The 18,361-nt window shown below is 37.4% G+C and overlaps 2 protein-coding genes across 2 annotated transcripts; one reads left to right on the top strand and one right to left on the bottom strand.

Moving 5' to 3' along the window:
- Positions 1-4,302: 4,302 nt before the first annotated feature.
- On the bottom strand, positions 4,303-6,951 carry LOC131329962 (HVA22-like protein f). The gene is made up of 5 exons (XM_058363410.1): positions 6,795-6,951; positions 5,917-5,943; positions 5,678-5,800; positions 4,812-5,058; positions 4,303-4,536 (listed from the first exon to the last, which is right to left on the bottom strand). The coding sequence occupies exons 1-5, from the start codon at positions 6,839-6,841 to the stop codon at positions 4,510-4,512; spliced, it is 471 nt and encodes a 156-aa protein (XP_058219393.1). The 5' UTR covers positions 6,842-6,951; the 3' UTR covers positions 4,303-4,509.
- A 5,207-nt stretch (positions 6,952-12,158) lies between these two features.
- On the top strand, positions 12,159-12,902 carry LOC131328547 (uncharacterized mitochondrial protein AtMg00810-like). Its single transcript, XM_058361482.1, has one exon. It carries the CDS (start codon positions 12,159-12,161, stop codon positions 12,900-12,902), a length of 744 nt encoding a protein of 247 aa, XP_058217465.1.
- The last annotated feature ends 5,459 nt before the right edge of the window (positions 12,903-18,361 follow it).

The following is an 18,361-nucleotide window of genomic DNA, read 5'->3' as shown; positions in this document are numbered from 1 at the left end:
TTTCTGCAGTCTGATTAATCTTAATCTAATGATATGAGTTCCCATGGGGAAATTTGTTAGGGCTTTTGATTTCAAGAGATGCGGACGAAAAGCAACTCCATTGCTTTTTCTGTGACTTGTATTTCTAAGTTTTCTTGATTTATAACAGTTCCTCTTCGGTCTTCCCCTACCTGCACGTTTTTCATTTCTTAAGTGAACAAAGCATCAGCAAAGGGAAACTACCGCTTGTAATTCTATAATGTCTAACAGTTTTTACTTGTGGGCAATGTGTCCAAATCAGCCTGAAGCATTCATTTCTGAGGGTTACAATTTTGTAGCTCTTAATTAGGACGTGTACTGCAAGTACAGAAAAATAGAAAATCTCTCTGGAGCTTCTGAGGTAACGGAACTAATAACAGATATACCGGTGTGTGCGTCTGACGGACTCACGGGTTAGTGAAACTAATGGGTGGGTCCTCTTCCGATGCAGAGCTTAATGTAGTCCAAGGGAGTGAAACCATTTGTGAAAACTTCTTAGTAAGTGGTGGGGCTGACTCGAAGCTCAATGAGGGTGACCTTGATGGTGAAAATCTGTTTGTAGCTGACTCTAAAGCTTTGGAGTCTTTTATGGGTATTGAGGATGGCAAAATTATTGCAAAGCATACAACCCAAACCGTGGAGGATGTTGCAAAGTTTGACAATGGCTTTTGGAATCTTTCAGAAGTGGGCTTTTTAAACAATGAGGATGTGGTTGATCCTAGTAATGGTATCCAGCTTTTTGTGGATCTTAATTCAATTGGGAAAGCAAAATGGAAACAGAAGTCGGTTTAAGATATGTTGGGCATTCTGAAATTCAAGAAAAGAGGCGGCAAGAAGAAGAAAAAATGTGCTCCGTTCAGGTCAGCAATAGCAGCGGTCGCTTTATCTTCTGAAGGTAATAACAATACGAATAGACTCATTCTCGATGAGGCTCAAGCAATTTGGGCTCTTGATGAGGCTGGGGCAATTTGGGACCTCTCAGAAGAAGATAGGTATTGGTTATGACGGTAAGGAGGAGGATGTGATCAAAAGGATTGAGCAAATGGTGGAAGTTGATGAGGAGAATTATAGAGCCATGTTGGCTTCTGATTATTCTTTTCTATTTTGAGGAGTTAGTTTGGGAGGTGTCTCTTGGGTGTTGTTTTGAAGTCTTAGGTGTCTCTTGGGTGTCGTTTTGAATCTTAGGTGTCAGGTGTCTCTTTGGAAGATGTGTTGTTTCGTCTTTGTTGACTTCTTGCCAACTTTGGAGATTGTTATTTTCTCCCTTTGGTTCTTACCGGCATATGATTGTTGGAGTTGTTTATTACTTTTTGTGGATTTGTTCTTCTCCGGCTTGATGTCTTGTGCTTAGGGTTATTTTAATCTTTGTAATTTGCTTTCAAAGATTAATAAATCTCTTTCGCCTTTCAAAAAAAACAGTCTCAGAACATCTTCAACGGTGACTGGTGGTGAGATGTTTGAATAGTGGTTGCAAAAAATTTGGTAAGTTGAACATAGAGGTCCCCAACGGTGAGCTATGGGGCTTGCCTAGTTTTGGTGCTTGTGACCCGTTGGTGACATGGACGCACACAGGAGAAGGGCCAGAAGCGAATGAATAGATGATAAAATAGATCGTGATCATAAAGTAAAATGCTCGACTTGAGAGGGCGAATTGGATTAATTTTATTATTTCGATCAAATTTTACTATTCTAGTAGTAAAATATTTTTTTGAAATTTGCGTGGGCGATTGCTTCTGTCCATCCATCCAGCAATCGATTCCTAGTTTGTCAATCGTTGAATTAGCGGCAGTAGTGGGTTTGGACTAAGGTCTTTGCGCTCCTTGCCGCTTCTTGGCGAAGTTCATCTTTGTTCTTTTTTTGGGTACGTCGGAAGTTTATCTAATATAGCCTCTACTAAATATTGATGGTATGTACTTCTTCGCATTTGATAGCAAAATAAATAGAAGGACAATAACGCTAGCCCATAATTACGTTGGGGTTTCGAATGGGCAGGTGAACTGTGGATAAATCATAAGATTGTGTAACAATTAGATCATAGATTATACTGAGAGATTTTCTTTGATATTATCTAATGATAATAGGCAATGGCCTTTCTTTAGGTCTCGGGTGGCTTCTTGCCGGTGTATCCTTAGTCTTTTTAATCTTTGTAATCCTTTATTTATGAATATTAATAAATTCTTTTTGCTTAAAAAAAATTTGATAATAGGCAATGGTTTAAAGAATTTTTATCCCATTCGAAATAAAATCCCGATTTAGACCCACTTTCTTTTGTCCACTGAGACAGAAAAGCCATGGGCTTTTATCATCCTTTTCGAATTTATACCACTTTTTTTTTGATCCGCTAATTTACACCACTTAGGTAGGTAGATTTACTATTTCGGTAATTTAGTCATACTTTTTGAGTTTATCCCCCTTTTGACAAATTTTTCATGTTGATGTAAAACTTACCACTTTTAAGATTTTCTGAGTTTATCTCCCTTTTGACAAATTTTTCATGTTGATATAAAATTTACCATTTTTAAGGTTTTTCGAGTTTATCCCCCTTTTTGATGTAAAATTTACCACTTTTAAGATTTTACGAACTCATCCTATTAGTAAATTTAACACTTGTGGTAAAGTTTATAGATTTCGATAAATATATCATCATCTTCCATGTTTCTGATGAATGAATGAGCTTTTCGGCGTTATGGGACATGCATGTAAGGCTATGATAGATATTTGACATTGGGCTATTATTATAGATGATGTTTTTATTTTTTGCTAAGCAAAAAGATTTTATTAATCTTTATAAACGATTACAAAGATTAAAAGAAACAAGGGCAAACCAGCAAAAGCCACCCAAGACCACCAAAAAGGGCCGGCAAGGCACCAATCAAAACAGCAAAATCTGAGAAAGCCTAAACTAAAGACAACCAAAACCAAACCGAAAACCCAAAACTCCACAAAAGCGAGAACAAACCGTAACTCCAAAACCTAAATGAAAAACTCCAAACCAAACCCCAAAGAACAAAACTCCAAAAAAAGAAAAAAATAGACCGAAGTAAGAAATCAAAGCCAACCGAAGGACCGACCGCAAAACCTAACAAAATTTTTATCATGTATGTTAATAATTTTGTCACGATACTTCTTTCTTAATTAACCTTTTCTTCAATTCTCCATAAATGGTAAGTTTCGTAGAGTTCTTGTTGAGAAAGATATTAAGTATTGGAATTTCATCTTATGAATTCTTTTATCAGTATCAATTGGCATAAAATTGAATGTGTAAGGCATTTTCTTTTACGGATAAAAGTCTTTTACAGGGAGAAGCTTCGAAAATAAATCGATGAAGAAAAGGATTAGATTCGGTTGTGTGTGTGTGTGTCTATATATATATATATAATTTTTTTTTGTCAAAAGTGAGAAAATTGTATTGATAAACGCCGAGCGACACTTACAAAACGGAGATCATTACAAAGATTTTAGACAAAACCAAACTAATCGTCTAACAAATAAAAATGAGAAAATCACAAGGCAATCGATATCTTTCATCCTAAGTCACGAGAGGAAACTGATGAAATTATATTTGCAGCATTGAGCAAAAATTGATTAGTTTTTTTTGTGAAACGGCAAAAATATTATTAAGAAATTTGATAGTCCAAAAATCGATTAGTTATAGCTCATATTCGTTTCTGACAACATGCTAAAACATATATGAACTTAGCGCTACTGAAATGGCAAAACCTCCGGAAATGTTCTTAGCAGTACAACATTTGACAGGATATGGTCCCGAATTCCACAATCAAAGCTTGGACTTGAATACATGCCTGCTACACTGTTCATGCGATTTGGCAAAAAAGAAAAGACAGACAATATATAATTGGCTATATATATATATATGTCCTGTGATGATTGGTTAAAAAGTAAACCAATTTTTGGCACATTCAAACACAAGCACCCATTGTTGCTTTCATTAGTTAGCAAATTCCACTCTCTCTCAAGGAAAGAAAAAAAAAAAAAAAAACTCTAGACGCCTTCTCTCTTCTTCCCCTCCCGCACCCTAGGGTTTTCACTTTTCATCATCCTAATGCGTCGGTGGAAGGGAAGAGCTATACTCTTGATGGGTGTTTTCCTTCTTCCCAGATGATGAATTTTTTCGCTTTCAATAATATTTCCTCCTTTTCCGTTAAAGATTTTTCTCTCTCTCGGTACCAGATTTGAGTGTTTCTCTAAGTGTTTTTAATAGCCAAGACACCCATGCATATATAGTCAGACGGCTCAGTAATTCAGCTAGCTACGTACCTTGGCTTACACGTCAAAAGATTCTAGTATATCATAGTACAATTAAGGAACAACTACACACATATATGTTGTCGGTATCTAAAATGTTTGCATGTATGTATGTATCATTCTCCCTAGTCCAGCTGCCATATCGTTGTTTTCTTTTTCGTTACAAGTTAATTAATGCACAAGGCCGGTATTATCCAGTCCAAAGATTCAGCTCAGTCTCCCTCCTCAATGTTTCTTTGCTTCTTTTTCAGCCTGCAAAACAACTCCAGTAATACATGAAATTAGCATGTCGCGTTTTCGTACGTGGAGAGAGAGAGAGAGAGAGAGAGAGAGAGAGAGGAGTAGCTATGTGGTGCCTGATCAGACTTGTCCATCACCACGCATTGATGAAGCTCAAAATGTGGTTGTGGCGTCACGGGGAAGTACTAGAAATAATTTTGTGAGAGAGGTACTATAAATGCAAAAAGTCTAGGAACACACTTTTCTGGACACGATTGCTGACACAACTCTATTACTAGGATGCTTACCGCTTTAACTACTCGGTCAAAGGCATCTTCTCCATATTTTTCAATGTACTTCTCCACGGATTTCCTGGCGTCGAGGCTCATCATCTGAAGGACTTTCCTCTGGCTCTCAGGGTGATTTGAGCTCACGTGGCTTCCAACTTTGATATACTTTCTTACAATGTTTGCGTATATGTAAGCTGCCCCATTGAAGAACGGTAACACCAACCACATGCAGAACACCAGCTTCACGTATGGCCAAAACGGCAGCCTGCATGCATGTCATTCAAGAAAATTGGATGACCAAAAAAAAAAGAGAAAAAATCATCAAGTTTCGAAACAGTAATACTGCCACGCGCAACAAAACAATTCATAAGTTGTCATATATTGGGTAACACCGTAACTTGGGTTCGTAAATATAGAATACACTATGACTCCAACGACATTTGATATGTAAAGCGTGGTGCTATTTCAGATTGCTAGTTCGCTGACTGTGTCGGGGTTTCGCGTATCTGGAGAAACTTAAACATGGGTATTGCGGTAATTAGTGATCATGTAAACCCTAGGATACAACTACATGTTTTAGGTAGCCATTGTAGTTTGTACAATCTTTCTTCGTCCGATAAATAATGAAAACTAGTGTTATCCGTTAAAAGTTACACAATTGGAGAGTCAACTGAAAAAATGTTTATGTCTTCTCTGATTGGGTTGTTTTCTTCATTGTTCATTGCGTAGTGGCATGTACACGTGTGTTTAGCTTACTGATCCATTCTTTTTTTTCGTCCAGAAAAAAATAATACTAGCACAACATTTTAAACGTTATTAATTTGATTAATTTAGCATAATATTAAATATACTTTGGATACGAAAAATCAGAGACGATTACTTACCATTGGAGGACCTGCCAACAGGATAGCTCGAAGAGTGTTATGAGTGAGTAGAGAACCCAGTAGGTTAGCCATTGTTGATCATCTAGTGTTGTAGGGCTCTCGATGGCTCGCATTGACGCGTATCTGTTTGATTCATTTCATACCTAGCTATTTTAGTCGTGCAATAATTTCTTTTCCCTTTTTTTTACGAGTCGTAAATCTGACAAATAAAGAAAATTGATCGAATAATTTCAACTTACAAGGGATAAAGAAGCATCAGTCCTGGCCTGGTTTACAACCACAAAACGAAACGGTTAGACAAGTACGTCTACTATAAATATTGAATTTTCATATCTTGCACCAAATTTTATAACTTCTGCATCGAGCTTTTTCGGAGCACAAAGTTTCATAGATTCGACCTCAATAATTCAAATGCTGGACCAAAAAACTCGTACGCATTTGTATATTGGCCCCCCAAATTAATCTCATAACACGAGCTATAAAAATTAGTATGTGGCATACTGTACACCCAAATTAAGGGTTTGTATTGAAACACCGTATTTTTATTTTTATCGGCAAAAAGATTTTATTAGAACTAAACAAAAGGGTACATCGAAACACGTCCTACACAATATTATAACATGCCTTGAACGCGAAAAATTCAAGAAAGTCATTATTTTCTTTCATCTATCATGATTTTATTAATATTAGTTGTACTTCTAAAGCATTCATTTTAAGTTCATCAATAGTATACTCCAGAGTTCAAAATCCTTATCCCCTTTCTTGTCCCATCGTACTTTTCTATCCCTTATTTTTACTTGATTACCTATCTAAAAGGGGTCAAAGGATGAGACAGACTGCATGGGACCGAGAATCACATACAATAATTCACCAACACTAATTGCCAGCCGAGGTGATATCACATGAATTTGAAGATCAATTTCCATGCATATGAATAAAAACAACCCTAGCTCCTGGGCGGATAATCTACCTTTGACCGGACTGGAAGGGTAACAGTCGAAGTCATAAGCTGACTCGACTCAGGCACCTTTGACCGTCGAACCAAAAAAGAAAAGAAAGCCAACAACCTATTTTTTCATGCACATATAATATCACTTTTGTGAGAGAAAAAGGGTACCCAACGAGTGCATCCAAATTCCTTGCCATAGCTCCGAGAACGCCCATGTCTATGAGCTACTTTTCTTCTGCAGCTAGTACTGTGATTAATAACGAAATGAAGAAGAAGTTATTGTGAGATGATGCCATGGGAAGAGTTAGAGGTGTTAGGTTTTAACAGGAACGTTCATGTGAGGTTGATGATGAAACCGAAGTAAAGCATAACTTTTGGGGTAAGCCCAAGGCTTCTTTTCTGCAACAACAAGAAAAGTAAAGGCAATGAGAGAGGGCAAGAAATGGAAAAAAGTGCCAGGTTTTGGCATGCATGGCATTTGAAACTTTTTTTCTCCCAACAAATCCCAAAAAGTGGTACTCTACAATGAAGATACCTTACCTTTCTCACTCCCCTATGCATCCAACTTTGACTACTATTCTTTTCCAATGGATTTTTTTTTTTTTTTTTGATCCGCTTTTCCAATGGATAGATGACAGAAAAGAAGTGATGATTTAACCTTTGAGTTGTTCAAGTGATCTTAGTCTGAGATTTAAATATTATGTTTCATTTTAAGGTATTAGATTTCATTCAATTTGCCAACAACTCTTAAGGCGATCCACTTTCACGCATAAGTATGTGGAACGACTTTAAAAGGAGCTGTAAGAATTAATATGAGGTGCAGACAAACTGATCCGAAACACCTTACATTACCGAAAACAAAAAAAGAAGTGATGATTTCCACCCATTGGAGGGATATTCCATTATTATTGATCGCCACAATGAAACCAACACAAAAAGTGTACATCAACTCAACTTTTCCATTGTACGTAGAACAACAAATATGAAGGGAGTCGTATTCGGGGTAGAGTTCGGTTGGAAAATTTTAACACATACATATCAATAGATTCAATACGACTTGAACACAATACGGAAAAGATAACACAGAATAAACAAGGGAGGCTGGAAATTAATTGAATAACCAGAAATAGACACGTTCAGGCCATGTAATAAAACCCGAAACCTAGCTCGTTTTTGTTTTTAGGAGTTTTCGCGTGTAGGTTTAGGAAAAAACAGGAAACACACCGTTAATTACTTCGGAAATATTTTTTTCAAATTGCCCATATAAAAGTGTCTAAACCACTAAAATGTGAATAAGCCTAAACCCTGGGGTACTATATGAAAGTGCATAAAACTTAAACCCGATGAAATTACTTAAATCTAAACCCTAGAGTACCCTATGAAAGTGCCTGAAACCCTAAACCCTATAAAAGTGCCTAAACTGTTAAGCCAGCTCATTAAGAGTGGTTAAGGTTGGCAAATCTGGAGCGTTAAGGGTTAATTAGAAGCAGTTCAAAGCAGTTTGGGAAAGTCATTTGTTATGTTCAACTCCAGGTCAGCTAGGTGCCAGCTCAGCAATCCGTGTGCTTCTCTTTCATCCAATGACAAGTCTGAGAATGATGTGTGTTTCTTTTAGGTCTTGGTGGTATAAATAGCAAGAGAACAGTGCTTTGTAATCTCAGAAAAACAGATTCAGTTGAAATGAAAATATGTTTTGTTTGTTCTCTTTCTTAAAATTGATATGGTATCAGAGCATTGTGACGAGAGTCGTTCATCTTGATCCTGACGAATTTCTCAAAGATTCAGTACAAATTCAAAGTTTTGTTCAGCGGTGTTGAAGTTCATTCAGTTTTGATTTCAAGAAATGACGGAATCATCTTCTTCCTCGGCCGTAATTCCGCCTGCTCTTGCGTTTCTTGTTTCCAATTTTCATTCTCTGGTAAACATTAAACTTGACTCTGGGAATTATTTGTTATGGAAAACACAAGTGATGAATGCATTTCGTGCGAATGGCTACATAGGGTTTTTAGATGGAACTACTCAGTGTCCTTCTTCTACCGCTCGAGATTCTTCGAATAATACGGTTGTGAATCCTGAATATGCTAAGTGGATGTTGATAAATAATCAACTTCTATCGTGTTTGACAGCAAGTTTGTCCTCAACTACATTGCCTCATGTTCTAGGGCTTGAATATGTTTCTCAAGTTTGGTTCTCATTGGCACAGAGATTTAATTCTCTTTCTAAATCACGCATTCATGATTTGAAAAGTAGATTGTACAGTGTAACAAAAACAGGAAGGATACTTACATTGATGAAATTAGAAGTCATGCACAGAGATTAGAGGCTGTGGGACATCATATAGATGATGATGATCTGGTTTTCTATACTTTAAATGGTTTACCAAAAGAGGAGTTTAAACAACTGAGAACAGCTATTGATGCTAGAGGAAGAGATATTACTTTTGAGGAATTAACCACAATACTTCATTCTGAGGAGACACGAACTCACAAAGATGAGTTAAACTCTGCAAAAGTGTATCCAAATTACTTGAAATGACCAAACCTCAACCTTTTAATCCAAGTTCATCCTCTGGACCTTCTATGTTTTCTAATAATAGTGGAGGTTCATCCTTTCAAGTTCAGATGTTTCAACCGTTCAATGGACCAGGTCCATTTTATCCTCAGTCTTTTCCTAAGCCAAACAGAAACAACTCTTATGATGGAGGTTTCAACAGAAATAGAGGAAGCCGAGGTTTTGGATTTGGAGGCAATCAAAGACCTGAGTGTCAAATTTGTGGAAAGAACAACCACACAGCTGTGTATTGCTATTACAGGCAAAATATGCAATTTCAACCACAATTTCAACCACCATCTTTTATGCCTGGCAGATTTGGTTCTTTACCATGGTTTGGAAATCAAGGAAGTTATTCAGGCTTTACTCCATCAGGTTTTACACCTCCAATGCAGAATTCTGTGATGGGATACAATGGTGCTTCTGGTTTTAATGGTCAGAATGGAGGCTTTTTTGGTTTTCATGGACAGAATGGGGGATTTTCTAGACAGTATCCTTGCTCTACTTCTTCACAATATCCCAAAACTTCTTATCCACCCCCAGTAGCAAATATGGTCAGTCATGGAGGACATCAAGGTGTACAGCATGCCTCTTCTTCCTTTTCTAGTATGGACTCTTCTGCCATCACTCCAAACTGGTACTTTGATAGTGGAGCCTCAGCACATGTCACCAATGATTTGGCTAATCTTCAGATTCATCAGCCTTGCCATGCAGGAGAAGGAGTGGTTGTTGGAAATGGAAATTCTATTCCTGTGTCATATTCTGGTAAAGGTCTTTTACCTACTCCTCATGCTAGCTTCAAACTAAATCATGTTTTACATTCACCTGCCATAACTCACAATCTGTTATCTGTGCACCAGTTTGCAAAAGACAATAATTGTTCTCTAATTTTTAATTGTAATGGATAAGTGATTCAGGACAATCACACACTCCAAGTTCTTCACAAGGGACCATGTCTTCAGGGTTTATACCCAATTCAGACCTCCTGTAAAGCTGCTCCTTCCACCTCAGGTTCTCAAGTCTTTCACACTTCTCATGGGTCATCTGCTTCTGTATGGCATCAAAAGTTAGGCCATCCTAGTCTTCCTTTGTTTCAATCCTTAATAAAGCAGTTTCAACTGCCTGTTCATAGACCTTTTGATGTGACTTGTTTTAGTTGTAATCAAGCCAAGAGTCACAAACTTCCATTTTCTGTTTCTGTTACTACTTCTTCTAAGCCTTTTGATCTTTTACATATGGATGTGTGGGGCCCTGCTCCTGTTCCTTCTGTTCAAGGTTACAGATATTATCTGTTAATAATTGATGATTTTAGCAGATATTCTTGGTTATTTCCATTGCATTATAAGTCTGATGTGAAAGTTGTGCTTACTCAATTCAAAACCTATGTACAAACTCAGTTTAATACTCCTGTTAAGACTGTAAGGTCAGATAATGGAGGCGAATTTGTGAATACTTATCTCAACCAGTTGTTTCTGTTGTATGGAGTTTGTCATCAAACTTCGTGTCCACATACTCCTGAACAAAATGGAGTCGTGGAAAGAAAGCATAGACATCTCATAGAAACCACCCTTACTCTTCTTATTCATGCTGGTATGCCTACACATTTTTGGCTTGAAGCCTTAACTACAGCTGTTTTTTTGGCAAATAGACTTCCTCATAGTTCTCTTCAGTTTCAAATTCCTTATGTTTTGCTTTTTCATACTACTCCTGATTACTTAGCTTTAAAACCCTTTGGTTGTGCCTGCTTTCCTTGGTTAAAGCCTTACAACTCTCATAAGTTGAGTCCCAAGTTTGTGCCATGTGTGTTGTTAGGGTATTGCTCTACTTCCAAGGGATATTGTTGTTATGATCCTATTACAGACAAGGTCTATGTGTCAAGGCATGTAAAATTTGAAGAAACCTGTTTTCCCTTTCAGAAACTTCTTGCTTCAGCTTCTCATACTTCCTTTCCTTCAGTTTCTTGTTCTTCTTTTCCTATTTCTCTTACTTCTTTTGATGACATTATAGTCCAAGTTCCATTACCTTCTCCTTTGTCTCCCTCTGGTTCTTCTGATTCAGTTTCTAGCTCCATGGTCACTGCTGGTCCAAGTTTCACAACGCACACTTCTTCTCCTGATTTGTTTTTACCTGAGTCTTCCAATGCTATTCCTTCTTCTTCTGCTATTCCTTCTGTCGCTCCTCCTCTTCCTCTTGTTCATCCTATGACAACTAGATCTAAAGCGGGCATTTTCAAGCCTAAACACCCCTTGTCTTTGTTTACTAATGTTTCTCCAGTTGTTGAACCTAAAACCTTTACAGAGGCTGTCAAACATACTGTGTGGCAAAAGGCAATGGCTAAGGAATATGAGGCCTTGGTCAAACAAGGTACATGGACCTTGGTTCCTCCTCCTTCTCATGGTAATATTATTGGGTGTCAGTGGATTTTCAAGATTAAAAGACACTCAGATGGGACTATAGCTCGATACAAAGCGAGGCTTGTCGCCAATGGTAATCAACAGTATGAGAGGATGGATTTCACTGAGACTTTCAGTCCGGTCATCAAGCAACCAACTCTTAGGATTATTTTAAGTTTGGCTGGCCTTTGAGACAATTGGATGTCTCCAATGCTTTTTTACATGGGCTGATCTCAGAAACTGTGTATATGAAGCAACCAATGGGCTACAAAGATCCTCATCACCCTAATCATGTTTGCAAGTTAACCAAAGTTTTATATGGTCTTCGACAAGCTCCACGAGCTTGGTATGCCGTGTTTTCTTCCTACTTGCTTTCTCTGGGTTTTGTTTCCAGCAAGGCAGACACTTCTTTGTTTGTTCTTCATCAAGAGTCAGGCATTACCTTGGTTTTGATCTATGTTGATGATATGAAAGATCTTTCATAACAAATGTAGGTTTAGAGGACTGCAAGCCCAGTTTTGATCTTTCATATCATCAACATAGATCAAAACCAAGGCAATACTGAGCTTGAGATAAGAAGAGACTTGTTATGAAAGATCTAGGCAGTTTGAATTATTTTCTGGGGCTTGAAGTGACCACTACTGAGACAGGTCTCTTCTTATCTCAAGCTCAGTATGCTTCTGATATTTTGCGCAAGGTAGGTTTAGAGGACTGCAAGCCTAGTTCTTCTCCTAGTTCTGCTAAAGTTCCTCTTGATCCTACTGATCCTTTGTTTCTGGATGTTCAGTTGTTCAGATCTCTAGTTGGTTCCTTACAATATCTCACTCTCACTAGGCTTGACATTTCTTTTCCTGTGAATGTGGTGTGTCAACATATGCATCAACCTAAAATGAGTCACTATGGGGCTGTTAAACGTATTCTGAGGTACATTAAGGGTACAATCACTCAAGGGCTGCATTTTACTGCTGGTTCTGTGGCTTTAACTGCCTTTGTTGATGCTGATTGGGTAGGGGATCCTGTGGATAGGAGATCCACAACTGGTTATGCCATTTTTCTTGGTTCCAATTTGGTGTCTTGGTGTGCTAAAAAGCAACACACTGTTGCTCGTTCCTCTACAGAGGCCGAATATCGTGCCATGGCTCATACAGCTGCCGACTTGGTGTGGATACAGCAGTTGCTTACTGAATTGAAGGTTCCCATCTCCCCTCCTCATGTCCTATGGTGCGATAATAGGTTTGCTATTGCATTGGCCAATAATCCTGTTTTCCATGCCAGGACCAAGCATATAGAACTAGATTATCACTTTATCCGCGAACAAGTTTTGGCCAAATAGATTGTTCTTTATTTCATTGGGACTCATGCACAAATTGCAAATATATTCACCAAAGGCTTGCCTGTTTCTCGGTTCAGGTTGCTCAAATCCAAACTAATGGTTGGTGATCCACCCATTAGTTTGACGGGGGGTGTTAAGCCAGCTCATTAAGGGTGGTTAAGGTTGGCAAATCTGGAGCGTTAAGGGTTAATTAGAAGCAGTTCAGAGCAGTTTGGGAAAGTCATTTGTTATGTTCAACTCCAGGTCAGCTAGGTGCCAGCTCAGCAATCCGTGTGCTTCTCTTTCATCCAATGACAAGTCTGAGAATGACGTGTGTTTCTTTTAGGTCTTGGTGGTATAAATAGCAAGAGAACAGTGCTTTGTAATCTCAGAAAAACAGATTCAGTTGAAATGAAAATACGTTTTGTTTGTTCTCTTTCTTAAAATTGATATAAACCACTAAACCCTATAATATAAAATGTATTCTAAAATCCTATGAAAATGCCTAAATCTTAGGGTACCTTATCCTATAATAGGAAAAAATAATAAAGTATAAAATTATATTTATCTATTGAGGGGTAAAATGATAATCTTCATAATGTGATCGTCTTTAGATGTAAATAAAATATGAGTCCATCCTAAATGAGAATTAACATGCAATAGTACTTTTCTATCCTTAGAGGTAATTTAAATTTCTCGTGTTTTTAATGATAGTTCGAATAAGGGTTGTAGGTATTCTTGAAGTTATGTGTGACTTCTTCTAATTAAAGAATTTTGGCTTGGCCGGCCCACTGGATGCTCTATTGATTTTTTACCAATTTGAACTTTGCTTTGTAATCCTTTTTTTTCTTATCAATAGTTTTTTTTGCTTCTCTGTTCACAAAAAAAGAAGGATTCATATAAAAAGTACAATTCAAAGTTAATTTAGCCATTTGTTTTATATTTTACATATACTGAATATAACATTATGTACTTGATTGTGAATCGTGATCAAAAAAGATTTTTTAAATTAACAATTAAAACGTACTACCTCCATCCTAATTTATTTGTTCCAGTTCTATTTTAACTGGATAAAAAAACTAGTTATATCTTTAAATTGGTAATGAATTTTATATCTAATATGGATCTTGTTTGATAGATCTCAATTTGTTTTATAATACAATTGTTTCAAAATTATCTAAAATATTATAAATTACAAGATATAATCAATTGAAAAGTGGCTCGAACTCCCAAAAATGACAATTGAATTAGGACACAGGGAGTATTTCATTTGAGTTGTATTTTTGGATCCGCTACTAATTATGTATATGTATATCGGGATATGTAAATGCACATATAAATATGAACATGATTTTAGATCATATAATTTGGGTCATTGGGTGAGTCAGGGCTTGATCTTAATTAGTAGATGAGTACTTGGATTTAAGGGTGACAAATGGGCGGGTTTGAGCCAAATTAGTAAATGAGTACGCACTAAAAAAGTAAGTTCCACATCTTGTTACTAATAACGAATGAAAAGTAATGTTCACCCACTTTTTAGGTGGATATATAAGCAAAATTGCACTTGAGGAATAGATGGAAATTAAAAATGGAGAAGTACTTAGCTTGGCGTCGGAAGATGCGGTGGTGGTCGAGCGCGAGAGACTAAATCTACCTCCGACAACACAATCGTTTTCTTTGTCCTTATGACGATAATATATAATCTCTTTTATGGGATGTTTATTGATTTAATTGGGTCCTAGTGCCCTCTATGTAGGGCTGCAAACGAGCCGAGCCGAGCCGAGTTTTAGAGTGTTTGAGCTCGGCTCGGCAAAAATTTAGTTGGCTCGAGCTCGGCTCGAGCTCGTGACGAGCTGCAGAACTCGAGCTCGAGCTTGGCTCGATAGGTATTTACGGAGCTCGAGCTCGGCTCGTTCGGCTCGTTTATGAAACAAATATATATAAATATATATATAAATATGTAAAAATATATATATAAATATATTATATAATCGAGCTTGCGAGCCAATTCGAGCCGAGTTTTGACTAGCTCGAGCTCGGCTCGTTTATGAAACGAGCCCAAGACTCGAGCTCGAGCTCGGCTCGTTTTTGTCTTGAACCGAGCCGAGCCGAGCCGTTATCGAGCCGAGCTCGCGAGCGGCTCGGATCGTTTGCAGCCCTACCTCTATGGAGAGTTAGGCTTCGCAGATGTTGTTTGTTTTTGGGGTACTAATGGTGATGGCTATTGTTTTGATTAGCTCTGCCACTTGGTTGAGATAACATTAGATGTTTTTGATCTACCAGTAGTATAACTTTAGAAAAAGAGCCATATATAGTTGCATATGCATGCAGTATTATCCATGCATCCTCGTTTCCGCAATAAGGTTTGCGTGTACCTGTACATTTTGACGAACTTGTGGAGAAACTTTCCCAGGGGTGCGAATTAGTATTTTGGAAACCCAAATTAAACAGATTCTTCTCCAAAGTCTCCTTCTTCCTGCTCTGGCAGCAAGAAAAGGTGATCATCGATCCCCGAGCCTAGAAAAAGAGTGTTGAGTTGCCGTCGATCAGCTGTCTATAGAAACTCTTCCACCCACCTTAGTCTTGACTTGGCTGATCTATAGGAGCCCACCAGCCAGAAAGAGGTCGATCGGAGGTTGAAAAAGTCGATCGAGATCAGGGAAGTAATTCCCTTTTTGTGCCACTTCTTCTTTTTAATTATCAAGTGACAATATTGACAGCTTGCATGTAACTTGCCTTAACAATTTACAATAAAGATTTTTCTTGAACTTCATATTGAATGGAGTACTATACTTTGGTTACATCTCAAAAAAATTGAAAAAAATTCGGTCGAATTCTGTACGACAAAAACTAATAGTCAACTCTCGATCGAGTTGCCAACGGAAAATCCTTGAGCTACTGTAAAGTTTGTATTTTCATTAATTTCAAGGTTTCAAGATCGATCGAGGTGTGCGTAAATCGATCAAAATACCCACTTGTGAAACAACTGAAAATTAAGAAAATCAAAGTATGAGAGTTTTTCCCAGTTTAACATAAGAAAAGCAATACTATACCAATAAGAGAAAAAACTTATCCACCCCAATGTCTTCCACTGTCCATTTCATTCTCAAACGACAGACAATGCACGTGGCCCATATCCTTAAAACCGTACCCTCGCTTTTACTTGTTCTGCAAGGCAAAAATGTAGAGAGAACATGCATAAACCATGCCTATAATGCCCGCAATAAGCCAATTAGTATTTTTCTAAAGGTACAAAAACCCTCATTGTCAATTACAAACCATGCCTGCCTTTTTGTTGCAGGATTGCTTATGCCTCTTTGTTCTTATGTAGATTTGGTGACCATGGACCGTAGGCTATTCATTGCGATCATGTGCTTTTTGGCGATCCTTTTTACCACTTCGGTCATCTTGAGTTCACAAAACAAGAAAGTGAACCAGCTACTTGCTAATCATCCCGTCAATGGAGCATTTATTGTCATATCTGTTATCCTTATCCATGTGGGCGTTGTGTGAATTATAACCGAGCGGAAAAGCCCACAGGAGAGAATGGGTCGACCTCGCCGCTACCGATGGTTGAAGAAAACCATTGTGGACTGTGTTATGCTTCTGATTGGGTTCGGATTGAACCGAATCACGGACAAGACGGTCATTTTCTTTGTTTTCATGGTGATGTCAAGCTGTTACGTGATGCTTCTAATATGAGTCGCAATGCCATTTATGGAGTTGGGGCTTGCGGATGCTGTTTTCCGGGGTGTTAATGGAGCTGGCCGTGTACGATGATGATAACTTCAGGCGAATCGTGATTATTACGTTCTGTTATGTATTCGTGGTCCTTCGAGCCGAAGTTCATTACTGAGAAGATCAGGTGGATTGAATGTGTACATACACATATTCACATATAGCCACATAACACATGTACAAGTACTGTATGTTAAAGTGAACATAATATTTGGAGAACATATTTTCAGCTTAACATACGGTTGTATAACTTTTATTTGCACGTACTATGCACGGACAAAACACGGGTTTGGTGCTAGGATGTAAATGTGTGTATATCAAATATACGCATATATAATGTATGAAGTAGTACTCTAACTAGGCGACCCCACCTTGACCTTGACTTCGCGGATCACTTCACTTTCAATCATACTTTTCTTCTGGGTAATGAACTCTAGCTAGGAGCAACACATATACACAAAAGAAAATTAAATAATAATCATATAATTTGGGTCATTGGGTGAGTCAAGGTTGGACCTTAATTAATTAGTAGATGAGTACTTGGATTTGGTGTGGGTAATAATTATCAGCGCCAAACAACTCATTAATTAAGAAGTAGAACTGATCAACTCATAAATTTAAAGGTTATTATGCCAGGTTTTAAAGTATTCCAGTTGAACCTTTAAGCACTATGACACCTATCAATTTAATTTTCTCTTTCTTAAAATGTGAAGTATGACTAATGTATTTGAGACAACAAAATATCAACTTCTCTCTCTCTCTCTCTCTCTCTCTCTCTCTCTATTAGTGTTAGTACTTATAAAAATAATGAAATATTATATATTCGTTTGGTACTGATCACCATTACAAACTTTAAAAGATTTTAATTTGTCGATCTGTCTAATAATTTTCCTAAATCTTTTTGATTCATCGACTTGATTTACCATACCTATGGAAATAGAAGACAGATTTCGGGAAATCAAAGGTTCAAAATTTGAGGAGAAAGTTACTAAAAATAAAAGAAAGTTGCTCTTCAAAAAGATAAATAAAAGAAAGTTATTAAATACATTATAGCAGTTGAATAATAGCAGTTGAAGATGGTTTTTGAAGATGGTTTTTGGTTGCTGGTGTTGATGTTCTGACATTACTTAAGAGTACCAAAAATATGATGTTGCTGTTGGGCCATGGGTACTACTTGTCGTGGTATCACAAATTAGATAATAGTGCTGAACAGGTTTTGGTCCGTCTGCTGATGCTATGGTATTAAGGATAAGTGCTGTGAACTGGTGTTGGGATTTCATGCTATAATGGGTTCTGCTAATGCCGCATATGGCGGTACTGGAAATGCGGAGGAGATGAGCTTCACCTTTGTTGAGTTAATCTATCAGTTGGAAACATTCAATCTCCATTGAATGTGATGTTCTTTTATTTTGTTTTACCTTAGGCCTATGTAGTTCCTCTTTTTCAGTGGTCTGTATTTGGTCTTTTCTTGATGTACCCTTTGTTGAGTTTTAATAAAATCTTTTGCCTATCAAAAAAAAAAAAGAAAAAGCAGTTGAATAAATAAAAGAAAGTTATTAAAGTTGCTCTTCAAAATTTGTTGAATAATTTCATCTAGCTAGCAATGTAATCAAGGTAATGGATTAATGTATATAGTAGTTGATTGTCGGAGCGAGGGAGTGCCTTTTTTGGGTATGCTCTTGCTCTGATTTGATGCCTTTTGCTTTATATCTCTTTAATTTTTGTAATTTGTTTTCAAAAAT

Source organism: Rhododendron vialii, chromosome 6a, assembly GCF_030253575.1.
Source record: "Rhododendron vialii isolate Sample 1 chromosome 6a, ASM3025357v1".
NCBI classification, from domain to species: Eukaryota; Viridiplantae; Streptophyta; class Magnoliopsida; order Ericales; family Ericaceae; genus Rhododendron; species Rhododendron vialii.
Note: the sequence above shows the minus strand (reverse complement) of the source record. Positions and strands in the feature narration are given on the sequence as shown.